Below are 14,931 nucleotides of genomic sequence, written 5' to 3' on the forward strand. Positions count from 1 at the left end.
GGAGTGATGAAGACAGGATGTGTTACTTATAGTACTTACAACTGTACTAGAGAAGTGTGTTAAGTTGGGAGGTGTGACAACATGAACCCTACAGAGTAGAAGCAGGTGGAGTGATGAAGACAGGATGTGTTACTTATAGTACTTACAACTGTACTAGAGAAATGTGTTAAGTTAGGAGGTGTGACAACATGAACCCTACAGAGTAGAAGCAGGTGGAGTGATGAAGACAGGATGTCTTACTTACAGTACTTACAACTGTACTAGAGAAGTGTGTTAAGTTGGGCAGGTGTTACAACATGAACCCTACAGAGTAGAAGCAGGTGGAGTGATGAAGACAGGATGTCTTACTTATAGTACTTACAACTGTACTAGAGAAGTGTGTTAAGTTAGGAGGTGTGACAACATGAACCCTACAGAGTAGAAGGAGGTGGAGTGATGAAGACAGGATGTGTTACTTATAGTACTTACAACTGTACTAGAGAAGTGTGTTAAGTTAGGAGGTGTGACAACATGAACCCTACAGAGCAGAAGGAGGTGGAGTGATGAAGACAGGATGTCTTACTTATAGTACTTACAACTGTACTAGAGAAGTGTGTTAAGTTGGGCAGGTGTTACAACATGAACCCTACAGAGTAGAAGCAGGTGGAGTGATGAAGACAGGATGTCTTACTTATAGTACTTACAACTGTACTAGAGAAGTGTGTTAAGTTGGGCAGGTGTGACAACATGAACCCTACAGAGTAGAAGGAGGTGGAGTGATGAAGACAGGATGTGTTACTTATAGTACTTACAACTGTACTAGAGAAGTGTGTTAAGTTGGGAGGTGTGACAACATGAACCCTACAGAGTAGAAGCAGGTGGAGTGATGAAGACAGGATGTCTTACTTATAGTACTTACAACTGTACTAGAGAAGTGTGTTAAGTTAGGCAGGTGTGACAACATGAACCCTACAGAGTAGAAGCAGGTGGAGTGATGAAGACAGGATGTGTTACTTATAGTACTTACAACTGTACTAGAGAAATGTGTTAAGTTAGGAGGTGTGACAACATGAACCCTACAGAGTAGAAGCAGGTGGAGTGATGAAGACAGGATGTCTTACTTACAGTACTTACAACTGTACTAGAGAAGTGTGTTAAGTTGGGCAGGTGTTACAACATGAACCCTACAGAGTAGAAGCAGGTGGAGTGATGAAGACAGGATGTCTTACTTATAGTACTTACAACTGTACTAGAGAAGTGTGTTAAGTTAGGAGGTGTGACAACATGAACCCTACAGAGTAGAAGGAGGTGGAGTGATGAAGACAGGATGTGTTACTTATAGTACTTACAACTGTACTAGAGAAGTGTGTTAAGTTAGGAGGTGTGACAACATGAACCCTACAGAGCAGAAGGAGGTGGAGTGATGAAGACAGGATGTGTTACTTATAGTACTTACAACTGTACTAGAGAAGTGTGTTAAGTTGGGCAGGTGTGACAACATGAACCCTACAGAGTAGAAGGAGGTGGAGTGATGAAGACAGGATGTGTTACTTATAGTACTTACAACTGTACTAGAGAAGTGTGTTAAGTTGGGAGGTGTGACAACATGAACCCTACAGAGTAGAAGCAGGTGGAGTGATGAAGACAGGATGTCTTACTTATAGTACTTACAACTGTACTAGAGAAGTGTGTTAAGTTAGGCAGGTGTGACAACATGAACCCTATAGAGTAGAAGCAGGTGGAGTGATGAAGACAGGATGTCTTACTTATAGTACTTACAACTGTACTAGAGAAGTGTGTTAAGTTAGGAGGTGTGACAACATGAACCCTATAGAGTAGAAGCAGGTGGAGTGATGAAGACAGGATGTGTTACTTATAGTACTTACAACTGTACTAGAGAAGTGTGTTAAGTTAGGAGGTGTGACAACATGAACCCTACAGAGTAGAAGGAGGTGGAGTGATGAAGACAGGATGTCTTACTTATAGTACTTACAACTGTACTAGAGAAGTGTGTTAAGTTGGGAGGTGTGACAACATGAACCCTACAGAGTAGAAGCAGGTGGAGTGATGAAGACAGGATGTGTTACTTATAGTACTTACAACTGTACTAGAGAAGTGTGTTAAGTTGGGAGGTGTGACAACATGAACCCTACAGAGTAGAAGCAGGTGGAGTGATGAAGACAGGATGTGTTACTTACAGTACTTACAACTGTACTAGAGAAATGTGTTAAGTTAGGAGGTGTGACAACATGAACCCTACAGAGTAGAAGCAGGTGGAGTGATGAAGACAGGATGTCTTACTTACAGTACTTACAACTGTACTAGAGAAGTGTGTTAAGTTGGGAGGTGTGACAACATGAACCCTACAGAGTAGAAGCAGGTGGAGTGATGAAGACAGGATGTCTTACTTACAGTACTTACAACTGTACTAGAGAAGTGTGTTAAGTTGGGAGGTGTGACAACATGAACCCTACAGAGTAGAAGCAGGTGGAGTGATGAAGACAGGATGTCTTACTTACAGTACTTACAACTGTACTAGAGAAGTGTGTTAAGTTAGGCAGGTGTGACAACATGAACCCTACAGAGTAGAAGCAGGTGGAGTGATGAAGACAGGATGTCTTACTTACAGTACTTACAACTGTACTAGAGAAGTGTGTTAGGTTAGGAGGTGTGACAACATGAACCCTACAGAGTAGAAGGAGGTGGAGTGATGAAGACAGGATGTGTTACTTATAGTACTTACAACTGTACTAGAGAAGTGTGTTAAGTTGGGAGGTGTTACAACATGAACCCTACAGAGTAGAAGCAGGTGGAGTGATGAAGACAGGATGTCTTACTTACAGTACTTACAACTGTACTAGAGAAGTGTGTTAAGTTAGGCAGGTGTGACAACGTGAACCCTACAGAGTAGAAGCAGGTGGAGTGATGAAGACAGGATGTGTTACTTATAGTACTTACAACTGTACTAGAGAAGTGTGTTAAGTTAGGCAGGTGTGACAACATGAACCCTACAGAGTAGAAGCAGGTGGAGTGATGAAGACAGGATGTCTTACTTACAGTACTTACAACTGTACTAGAGAAGTGTGTTAAGTTGGGAGGTGTGACAACATGAACCCTACAGAGTAGAAGGAGGTGGAGTGATGAAGACAGGATGTCTTACTTACAGTACTTACAACTGTACTAGAGAAGTGTGTTAAGTTAGGCAGGTGTGACAACATGAACCCTATAGAGTAGAAGGAGGTGGAGTGATGAAGACAGGATGTCTTACTTACAGTACTTACAACTGTACTAGAGAAGTGTGTTAGGTTAGGAGGTGTGACAACATGAACCCTACAGAGTAGAAGGAGGTGGAGTGATGAAGACAGGATGTGTTACTTATAGTACTTACAACTGTACTAGAGAAGTGTGTTAAGTTGGGAGGTGTGACAACATGAACCCTACAGAGTAGAAGGAGGTGGAGTGATGAAGACAGGATGTCTTACTTATAGTACTTACAACTGTACTAGAGAAGTGTGTTAGGTTAGGAGGTGTGACAACATGAACCCTACAGAGTAGAAGCAGGTGGAGTGATGAAGACAGGATGTCTTACTTACAGTACTTACAACTGTACTAGAGAAGTGTGTTAAGTTAGGCAGGTGTGACAACGTGAACCCTACAGAGTAGAAGCAGGTGGAGTGATGAAGACAGGATGTCTTACTTACAGTACTTACAACTGTACTAGAGAAGTGTGTTAAGTTAGGCAGGTGTGACAACATGAACCCTACAGAGTAGAAGCAGGTGGAGTGATGAAGACAGGATGTCTTACTTACAGTACTTACAACTGTACTAGAGAAGTGTGTTAAGTTAGGCAGGTGTTACAACATGAACCCTACAGAGTAGAAGGAGGTGGAGTGATGAAGACAGGATGTCTTACTTACAGTACTTACAACTGTACTAGAGAAGTGTGTTAAGTTGGGAGGTGTGACAACATGAACCCTACGGAGCAGAAGGAGGTGGAGTGATGAAGACAGGATGTGTTACTTATAGTACTTACAACTGTACTAGAGAAGTGTGTTAAGTTAGGCAGGTGTGACAACATGAACCCTACAGAGCAGAAGGAGGTGGAGTGATGAAGACAGGATGTCTTACTTATAGTACTTACAACTGTACTAGAGAAGTGTGTTAAGTTAGGAGGTGTGACAACATGAACCCTACAGAGTAGAAGCAGGTGGAGTGATGAAGACAGGATGTCTTACTTACAGTACTTACAACTGTACTAGAGAAGTGTGTTAGGTTAGGAGGTGTGACAACATGAACCCTACAGAGCAGAAGCAGGTGGAGTGATGAAGACAGGATGTCTTACTTACAGTACTTACAACTGTACTAGAGAAGTGTGTTAAGTTGGGAGGTGTGACAACATGAACCCTACAGAGTAGAAGCAGGTGGAGTGATGAAGACAGGATGTCTTACTTACAGTACTTACAACTGTACTAGAGAAGTGTGTTAAGTTGGGAGGTGTGACAACATGAACCCTACAGAGTAGAAGCAGGTGGAGTGATGAAGACAGGATGTCTTACTTACAGTACTTACAACTGTACTAGAGAAGTGTGTTAAGTTAGGCAGGTGTGACAACATGAACCCTACAGAGTAGAAGGAGGTGGAGTGATGAAGACAGGATGTGTTACTTATAGTACTTACAACTGTACTAGAGAAGTGTGTTAAGTTAGGAGGTGTGACAACATGAACCCTACAGAGCAGAAGCAGGTGGAGTGATGAAGACAGGATGTCTTACTTACAGTACTTACAACTGTACTAGAGAAGTGTGTTAAGTTGGGAGGTGTGACAACATGAACCCTACAGAGCAGAAGCAGGTGGAGTGATGAAGACAGGATGTCTTACTTACAGTACTTACAACTGTACTAGAGAAGTGTGTTAAGTTGGGAGGTGTGACAACATGAACCCTACAGAGCAGAAGCAGGTGGAGTGATGAAGACAGGATGTGTTACTTATAGTACTTACAACTGTACTAGAGAAGTGTGTTAAGTTGGGCAGGTGTGACAACATGAACCCTATAGAGTAGAAGGAGGTGGAGTGATGAAGACAGGATGTGTTACTTATAGTACTTACAACTGTACTAGAGAAGTGTGTTAAGTTGGGCAGGTGTGACAACATGAACCCTATAGAGTAGAAGCAGGTGGAGTGATGAAGACAGGATGTCTTACTTATAGTACTTACAACTGTACTAGAGAAGTGTGTTAAGTTAGGCAGGTGTGACAACATGAACCCTACAGAGTAGAAGCAGGTGGAGTGATGAAGACAGGATGTCTTACTTACAGTACTTACAACTGTACTAGAGAAGTGTGTTAAGTTGGGCAGGTGTGACAACATGAACCCTATAGAGTAGAAGGAGGTGGAGTGATGAAGACAGGATGTCTTACTTACAGTACTTACAACTGTACTAGAGAAGTGTGTTAAGTTAGGAGGTGTGACAACATGAACCCTATAGAGTAGAAGGAGGTGGAGTGATGAAGACAGGATTTGTTACTTATAGTACTTACAACTGTACTAGAGAAGTGTGTTAAGTTAGGAGGTGTGACAACATGAACCCTATAGAGTAGAAGCAGGTGGAGTGATGAAGACAGGATGTCTTACTTATAGTACTTACAACTGTACTAGAGAAGTGTGTTAGGTTAGGCAGGTGTGACAACATGAACCCTACAGAGTAGAAGCAGGTGGAGTGATGAAGACAGGATGTCTTACTTATAGTACTTACAACTGTACTAGAGAAGTGTGTTAAGTTGGGCAGGTGTGACAACATGAACCCTACAGAGTAGAAGCAGGTGGAGTGATGAAGACAGGATGTCTTACTTACAGTACTTACAACTGTACTAGAGAAGTGTGTTAAGTTGGGAGGTGTGACAACATGAACCCTACAGAGCAGAAGGAGGTGGAGTGATGAAGACAGGATGTGTTACTTATAGTACTTACAACTGTACTAGAGAAGTGTGTTAAGTTAGGAGGTGTGACAACATGAACCCTACAGAGTAGAAGCAGGTGGAGTGATGAAGACAGGATGTGTTACTTACAGTACTTACAACTGTACTAGAGAAGTGTGTTAGGTTAGGAGGTGTGACAACATGAACCCTACAGAGCAGAAGGAGGTGGAGTGATGAAGACAGGATGTCTTACTTATAGTACTTACAACTGTACTAGAGAAGTGTGTTAAGTTGGGAGGTGTTACAACATGAACCCTACAGAGTAGAAGGAGGTGGAGTGATGAAGACAGGATGTCTTACTTATAGTACTTACAACTGTACTAGAGAAGTGTGTTAAGTTGGGAGGTGTGACAACATGAACCCTACAGAGCAGAAGGAGGTGGAGTGATGAAGACAGGATGTCTTACTTATAGTACTTACAACTGTACTAGAGAAGTGTGTTAAGTTAGGCAGGTGTGACAACATGAACCCTACAGAGTAGAAGCAGGTGGAGTGATGAAGACAGGATGTCTTACTTACAGTACTTACAACTGTACTAGAGAAGTGTGTTAAGTTGGGAGGTGTGACAACATGAACCCTACAGAGCAGAAGCAGGTGGAGTGATGAAGACAGGATGTCTTACTTACAGTACTTACAACTGTACTAGAGAAGTGTGTTAAGTTGGGAGGTGTGACAACATGAACCCTACAGAGTAGAAGCAGGTGGAGTGATGAAGACAGGATGTCTTACTTACAGTACTTACAACTGTACTAGAGAAGTGTGTTAAGTTGGGAGGTGTGACAACATGAACCCTACAGAGTAGAAGCAGGTGGAGTGATGAAGACAGGATGTCTTACTTACAGTACTTACAACTGTACTAGAGAAGTGTGTTAAGTTGGGAGGTGTGACAACATGAACCCTACAGAGCAGAAGCAGGTGGAGTGATGAAGACAGGATGTGTTACTTATAGTACTTACAACTGTACTAGAGAAGTGTGTTAAGTTAGGAGGTGTGACAACATGAACCCTACAGAGCAGAAGCAGGTGGAGTGATGAAGACAGGATGTCTTACTTACAGTACTTACAACTGTACTAGAGAAGTGTGTTAAGTTGGGAGGTGTGACAACATGAACCCTACAGAGCAGAAGCAGGTGGAGTGATGAAGACAGGATGTGTTACTTATAGTACTTACAACTGTACTAGAGAAGTGTGTTAAGTTGGGCAGGTGTGACAACATGAACCCTATAGAGTAGAAGGAGGTGGAGTGATGAAGACAGGATGTGTTACTTATAGTACTTACAACTGTACTAGAGAAGTGTGTTAAGTTGGGCAGGTGTGACAACATGAACCCTATAGAGTAGAAGCAGGTGGAGTGATGAAGACAGGATGTCTTACTTACAGTACTTACAACTGTACTAGAGAAGTGTGTTAAGTTGGGCAGGTGTGACAACATGAACCCTACAGAGTAGAAGCAGGTGGAGTGATGAAGACAGGATGTCTTACTTACAGTACTTACAACTGTACTAGAGAAGTGTGTTAAGTTAGGAGGTGTGACAACATGAACCCTACAGAGTAGAAGCAGGTGGAGTGATGAAGACAGGATGTGTTACTTACAGTACTTACAACTGTACTAGAGAAGTGTGTTAAGTTGGGCAGGTGTGACAACATGAACCCTATAGAGTAGAAGGAGGTGGAGTGATGAAGACAGGATGTCTTACTTATAGTACTTACAACTGTACTAGAGAAGTGTGTTAAGTTAGGCAGGTGTGACAACATGAACCCTACAGAGTAGAAGGAGGTGGAGTGATGAAGACAGGATTTGTTACTTATAGTACTTACAACTGTACTAGAGAAGTGTGTTAAGTTGGGAGGTGTGACAACATGAACCCTATAGAGTAGAAGCAGGTGGAGTGATGAAGACAGGATGTCTTACTTACAGTACTTACAACTGTACTAGAGAAGTGTGTTAAGTTGGGCAGGTGTGACAACATGAACCCTACAGAGTAGAAGCAGGTGGAGTGATGAAGACAGGATGTCTTACTTATAGTACTTACAACTGTACTAGAGAAGTGTGTTAAGTTGGGCAGGTGTGACAACATGAACCCTACAGAGTAGAAGCAGGTGGAGTGATGAAGACAGGATGTGTTACTTATAGTACTTACAACTGTACTAGAGAAGTGTGTTAAGTTGGGCAGGTGTGACAACATGAACCCTATAGAGTAGAAGGAGGTGGAGTGATGAAGACAGGATGTCTTACTTACAGTACTTACAACTGTACTAGAGAAGTGTGTTAAGTTAGGAGGTGTGACAACATGAACCCTATAGAGTAGAAGGAGGTGGAGTGATGAAGACAGGATGTCTTACTTACAGTACTTACAACTGTACTAGAGAAGTGTGTTAGGTTAGGCAGGTGTGACAACATGAACCCTACAGAGTAGAAGCAGGTGGAGTGATGAAGACAGGATGTCTTACTTATAGTACTTACAACTGTACTAGAGAAGTGTGTTAAGTTGGGCAGGTGTGACAACATGAACCCTACAGAGTAGAAGCAGGTGGAGTGATGAAGACAGGATGTCTTACTTACATAGCATCCCATCATGTACTGGTAAATGTTTAATCCAAATGATGACGTGTTGAGAAAAGAAGTTTTTTTAAAAAGCTCTACAAAGAAAGAGAAGGGGGGAGGCCATGCTCACGAGCCATGGTGACTCGCCGTCTATTTTCACAGATGCCTTCCAGTGAAATGGGCTTCAAAGCTACTCACATTGAAGTAGTGTGGCAGACACCTGACAGCAACTGCAAAGGCTCTTATTGTTTCCCCAGAAAAACTGCATTTTCCAGAGGTCTGTGTATGTGCCTCTGAAGTGCGTTTGTGTTGTAGCCCTTCTGTCAGTGTGTAAGTAGGCGAGTGTGTTGGCTGACTAAGTGCTTGTTTGATGATCAGCATTAGGCTTGGCAGCCATACCGACATGTACCCTGCCAAATGATGGAAGCTCAGCAGGTGTGGGCTTGGCTAGTACTTGGATGGGAGACCTCCCGGGAAAACTGAGTTGCTGCTGGAAGTGGTGTTGGTAGGCCAGTAGAGGGCGGTCTTCCCTCTAGTCCTAATAAAAAACAACAAATATCAAATTCGGGCGGCGCAGTGGTTAGCGTGGTTGCCTCACACCAGGAAGGTCCTGGTTTCAGCTCCGGGGTAGTCCAACCTTGGGGTTTGTCCCGGGTCGTCCTCTGTGTGGAGTTTGCATGTTCTCCCCGTGTCTGCATGGGTTTCCTCCGGGTGCTCCGGTTTTCTCCCACAGTCCAAAGACATGTAGGTCAGGTGAATTGAACATACTAAATTGTCCCTAGGTATGAGTGTGTGTGTGTGGGGGGGGGGCCCTGTGATGGACTGGCGGCCTGACCAGGGTGTCTCCCCACCTGCCAATGACTGCTGGGATAGGCTCCAGCGACCCTGCGACCCTGAGAGCAGGATAAACGGTTCAGCTCATGGATGGATGAAATATCAAATCCCAGTGCCCCAGTGCAGTGATGGGGACACTGTAGGAGATGCCGTCCTACTGATGAGATGTTAAACCGAGGTCCTGACTCACTGTGGTCAGTAAAGATCCCATTACACTTCTCACAAAGAGTAGGAGGTTCCCCGGTGTCCTGGCAACATTCCCAACCTGGCTCTCTCCACCTGGCCACCTAATCACCCTCCATGTAACGGGCTCAATGATTCCTCCCTCTCCACCTCAAGCTGATGTTTGGTGAGCATTCTGGTGCAAAATGGCTGCCGTGCATCACCCAGGTGGTGCTACACACTGAGTTACCCCCGTCACTATGAAGCGCTTTAGGTGTCTAGAAAAGCGCTATATCAATGCAATTATTATTATTGTTGTTGTTGTTGTTGTTGTTGTTGTTGTTGTTATGACAGAAGGAGGGCCTCTGACAGGAGGAAAGAGGTTGTTTTTGTAAACGCCCCTCCATCACCAGGACATGTAGCCAGGATGTGTTGTATAGTAGCAGGAAATGATGGACGCAGCTCTTGGACATGTTTGCGGGTTTGGGTAGCACATGCTTTTGGTCCATTTTGAGCAGCAGGAGTGCTGTGAAGTGATTTGTGCTGTGCTGCTTTGGGAGAGTATCCACTCATATTCTGAATAACTTGGTTGAATGACCAATGTCCTGTCCTTTATATTAAGAAAAAAAGCATTGTGATAATTATTGATATGAAAACATCAAAAACGGTGTCCGGGTAGCGTAGCGGTCTATTCCATTACCTATCAACACGGGGATCGGCGGTTTGAATCCCCATGTCACCTCCGGCTTGGTCGGGCGTCCCTACAGACACAATTGGCCGTGTCTGTGGGTGGGAAGCTGGATGTGGGTATGTGTCCTGGTCGCGGTACTAGCGCCTCCTCTGGTCGGTTGGGGCGCCTGTTGGGTGGGGGAAGGGGGAACTGGGGAGAATAGCGTGACCCTCCCATGCGCTACGTCCCCCTGGTGAAACTCCTCACTGTCAGGTGAAAACAAGTGGCTGGTGACTCCACATGTATGGGAGGAGACATGTGGTAGTCTGCAGCCCTCCCAGGATCAGCAGAGGGGGTGGAGCAGAGACCGGGACAGCTCGGAAGAGTGGAGTAATTGGCCAATTACAATTAGGGAGGAAAGGGGGGGGGGTCCCAAAAGAAAAAAAACACCAAAAGAGACTAAACAAGTATCAACAAGTATCATCAGTGTTCAGTAATGATCATTACTGATGATGTCACTGCTGATGGCAACTGAAAGCAAGATTTTTTTCTTCTTTTCTTTTTTGTGTGGTTACTTATTCAACCTTCCACTCCCCTCTTTGAATGTCTTCCTTCGTGTTTCCTCACCCCAGGAGTCTACACGTTTGGCCTCTTCACGGTGGACATCTTCGTCAACGCGGGCCAGGTAGTGACAGGAAACCTCGCACCATACTTCCTGACGGTGTGCAAGCCCAACTACACAGCGCTGGGCTGCCAGCAGGCTCTGCGGTACATCAGCCACCAGGAGGCGTGCACCGGCAACCAGGACGACATCCTGCGAGCCCGCAAGACCTTCCCTTCCAAGGAGGCCGCGCTCAGCGTCTACGCCGCGCTCTACCTGGCAGTGAGTTCCTCCTCTTCCTCTTTCAGGTGTATCACGTGACCTTGTGAAGAAGACCCTCCATCCTTTATATACCGCACAGGTTCGAGCTCAGGGCAACAAAAGCAGAAGTGCAGTCTTACTGCAGAAACGTACAGAGTGTTGAAGGCCACTGATAAGATGTGGAGCTAAATAAACTCCTCTATCGGCTGTTTGTTAGGTACTTGTTTTAATTACCAAGTCAGAAAGTATTCCAGTCTTGTTCAGGACTTGCCACTTGCAGAATTTAATTATTTCATTGTTGTCATTTATTCAAGGGGTGTGAGGTTTCCGTAAGAGTTATGCATGAACTAGTTTCAGATCATTCATCATGTGCGACCTAGCTACGGGAGCTCATCCTGTTGTGCTACAGGTAGGAGGGGAATCACATAATATCCCTCTGACTACGGTGGCTTGCAAAAGTATTCATAGCCCTTGAACTTTTCCACATTTTGTCACGTTTCGACCAAAAACATAAATATATTTTATTGGAATTTTATGTGAAAGACCAACACAAAGTGGCACACAACTGTGAAGTACAAAGAAAATTACACATGATTTAAAAAAAAAATTTACAAATAAAAAACTGAAAAGTGCGGTGTGCAAAAGTATTCAGCCCCCTTTTCTCTGAGTGCAACCAATTGCCTTCAGAAGTTGCCTGATGATTGCTGAATGATCGAATGTTGACCTAATGACTAAATAGAGTCAACCTGGGTGTAATCTAATCTCAGTACAAATACAGCTGTTCTGTGACGGCCTCAGAGGTTTGTTAAGAGAATATTGGGGAGCAAACAGCATCATGAAGTCCAAGGAACACACCAGACAGGTCAGGGATAAAGTTGTGGAGAAGTTTAAAGCAGGGTTAGGCTATAAAAAGATTTCCCAAGCTTTGAACATCTCGCGGAGCACTGTTCAATCCATCATCCGGAAATGGAAAGAGTATGGCACAACTGCAAACCTACCAAGACACGGCCGTCCACCTAAACTTACAGGCCGAACAAGGAGAGCACTGATCAGAGATGCAGCCAAGAGGCCCGTGGTGACTCTGGACGAACTGCAGAGATCCACAGCTCAGGCGGGGGAATCTGTCCACAGCACAACTATTGGTCCTGCACTGCACAAATCTGGCCTTTATGGAAGAGTGGCAAGAAGAAAGCCATTGTTAAAAGAAAACCATAAGAAGTCCCGTTTGCAGTTTGCCAGAAGCCATGTGGGGGACACAGCAAACATGTGGAAGAAGGTGCTCTGGTCAGATGAGACCAAAATTGAACTTTTTGGCCTAAATGCAAAACGCTATGTGTGGCGGAAAACTAACACTGCACATCACTCTGAACACACCACCATCCCAACTGTCAAACATGGTGGTGGTAGCATCATGCTCTGGGGGTGCTTCTCTTCAGCAGGGACAGGGAAGATGGTCAGAGTTGATGGGAAGATGGATGGAGCCAAATACAGGGCAATCTTGGAAGAAAACCTGTTGGAGTCTGCAAAAGACTTGAGACTGGGGCGGAGGTTCACCTTCCAGCAGGACAACGACCCTAAACATAAAGCCAGGGCTACAACGGACTGGTTTAAAACAAAACATATTCATGTGTTAGAATGGCCCAGTCAAAGTCCAGACCTAAATCCAACTGAGAATCTGTGGCAAGATCTGAAAACGGCCGTTCACAAACGCTCTCCATCTAATCTGACTGAGCTTGAGCTGTTTTGCAAAGAAAAATGGGCAAAGCTGTCAGTCTCTAGATGTGCAAAGCTGGTAGAGACATACCCCAAAAGACTTGCAGCTGTAGTTGCAGCAAAAGGCGGTTCCACAAAGTATTGACTCAGGGGGGCTGAATATTTTTGCACACCGCACTTTTCAGTTTTTTATTTGTAAAAAAACTTTTAAATCGTGTATAATTTTCTTTGTACTTCACAATTGTGTGCCACTTTGTGTTGGTCTTTCACATAAAATTCCAATAAAATATATTTATGTTTGTGGTCGAAACGTGACAAAATGTGGAAAGGTTCAAGGGGCATGAATACTTCTACAAGCCACTGTATGTATTTCTATCAAAGCCAGTTAGTAAGGCTTTAAAGAAGACTCGTCTGGGATCCGTGGCGGTGTAGCGGTCTAAGCATCGGCTTTGTGTCGATGCAGTTGCCCACTGGGGACCGGGGGTTCGTGCCCCGGTCTCATCAGATCCGACTATGGCCGGACTCGATGAAGCAGCAATACTTAGCAGCGCTGTCATGTGTTCGTCGCATGAATGCGTCTGTGTGTGTGTGGGAAAAAGCAGTGGTTCGGCCTGGAGTCGCCTTGTCACGGAGTGGGGAGGCGTCTCCTTCCGGACTGCCGGCCGGAGAGATGCAGTTGGCGAACGCATGCAGTATGAGGGTGGGTGTTTGAATTAGAATAGGGAGCGATTGGCCACTAAATTGGGAGAAAATCAGAAATAAATTTTTAAAAAAAAGAAGACTCATCTGCACAACTCCAGTGGGCTGGAGGGACTTGTGTTACTGTGGATGTATAGGAGCTAAAAATAATCTTTGATTTTCTGAGTCGTTCCACAATGTGTACTGTCATCGCTGAGAAGGAGTTAAAAGAATTACTTGGAGGCGTCTGGGTAGTGTAGGTCGCCGGTTCGAATCCCCGTGTCACCTCCGGCTTGGTCGGGCGTCCCTACAGACACAATTGCCCGTGTCTGCGGGTGGGAAGCCGGGTGTGGGTGTGTGTCCTGGTCGCTGCACTAGCGCCTCCTCTGGTTGGTCGGGGCACCTGTTCAGGGGGAGAGGGGGAACTGGGGGGAACAGCGTGATCCTCCCACGCGCTACGCCCCCCCGGTGAAACTCCTCACTGTCAGGTGAAAAGAAGCAGCTGGTGACTCCACATGTATGGGAGGAGACATGTGGTGGTCTGGAGCCCTCCCCGGATCAGCAGAGGGGGTGGAGCAGAGACCAGGACAGCTCGGAAGAGTGGGGCAATTGGGCAGATACAATTGGGGCGACAAGAGGGGAAATTTAAAAAAAACGTTTCTAAATGATACATGTTTTGGAAGTATGTAAAACAGTTGTGCAGAAAAGGACATGCTGTCCACTTCCAAACCATCCGCACACCATCTCACCCTGTATTCACGTGCATTTGTTTACTTATATTTTTGACAGTGGCCAGAAAAAGTCCACAAACTCCCCTTTAAATGGCAGGTTTTGTGATGTACAAAAGTGAAACAAGATACGTCACGTCTGAACTTTTTCCACATTTTTAAATTGCAACCTATAAAAATGAAGTGAAAATCAATCAGAAACATTTTAGGGACATACAAAACTTACAGTGACCTGGTTGCTTAAGCCTGTACACCCTTTTACAATTGGGGATATGGCTGTGTTCAGAATTAACCAGTCACATTCAAACTCAGGTTAACTAGTAGTTAGTACACCTGCCATCAGTTAAAGTGACTGTGATTAAGCCCAAATAAAGTTCAGCTGGTCCTGCAGGATTTTCCTGATATCTGCTCGGCTGCATCCGACTGCAAAAGTCATGGTCCACAAAGACCTTACAAACCATGATCAGGATCTCATTGTTGAAAGGCATCGATCAGGAGAGGGGTACAGAAGAATGTCCCAGGCATTAGATCTACCATGGGACACAGTGGAGACCATCATCAAGTGGAGAAAATATGGCACAGTAGTGCCATTGCTAAAAACAGGATGTCCCTCCAAAATTTATGAGAAAACAAGGAGAAAACTGGTCAGGGAGGCTGCCAATGGCAGCACTAAAGGAGCTGCGGGAATTTCTGGCAAGTTCTGGTTGTTCCCTACATGTGACAACAATCTCCTGCATTCTTCATATGTCTGGGCTATGGTGGCAAGACGGAAGCCTTTTCACACAA

The 14,931-nt window shown here is 44.6% G+C and overlaps 1 protein-coding gene across 1 annotated transcript in view; it reads left to right on the forward strand.

The window, feature by feature from the left end:
* The window catches only part of LOC130130101 (phospholipid phosphatase-related protein type 5-like), a 71,692-nt gene that overhangs the window by 27,345 nt on the left and 29,416 nt on the right, over positions 1-14,931 (forward strand). Inside the window, exon 3 of the mRNA XM_056299831.1 lies at positions 10,797-11,047. Coding sequence (XP_056155806.1) covers positions 10,797-11,047 — 251 coding nt within the window. The remainder of the gene's footprint in view (positions 1-10,796; positions 11,048-14,931) is intronic.

Source organism: Lampris incognitus, chromosome 19, assembly GCF_029633865.1.
Source record: "Lampris incognitus isolate fLamInc1 chromosome 19, fLamInc1.hap2, whole genome shotgun sequence".
Classification (NCBI taxonomy): domain Eukaryota; kingdom Metazoa; phylum Chordata; class Actinopteri; order Lampriformes; family Lampridae; genus Lampris; species Lampris incognitus.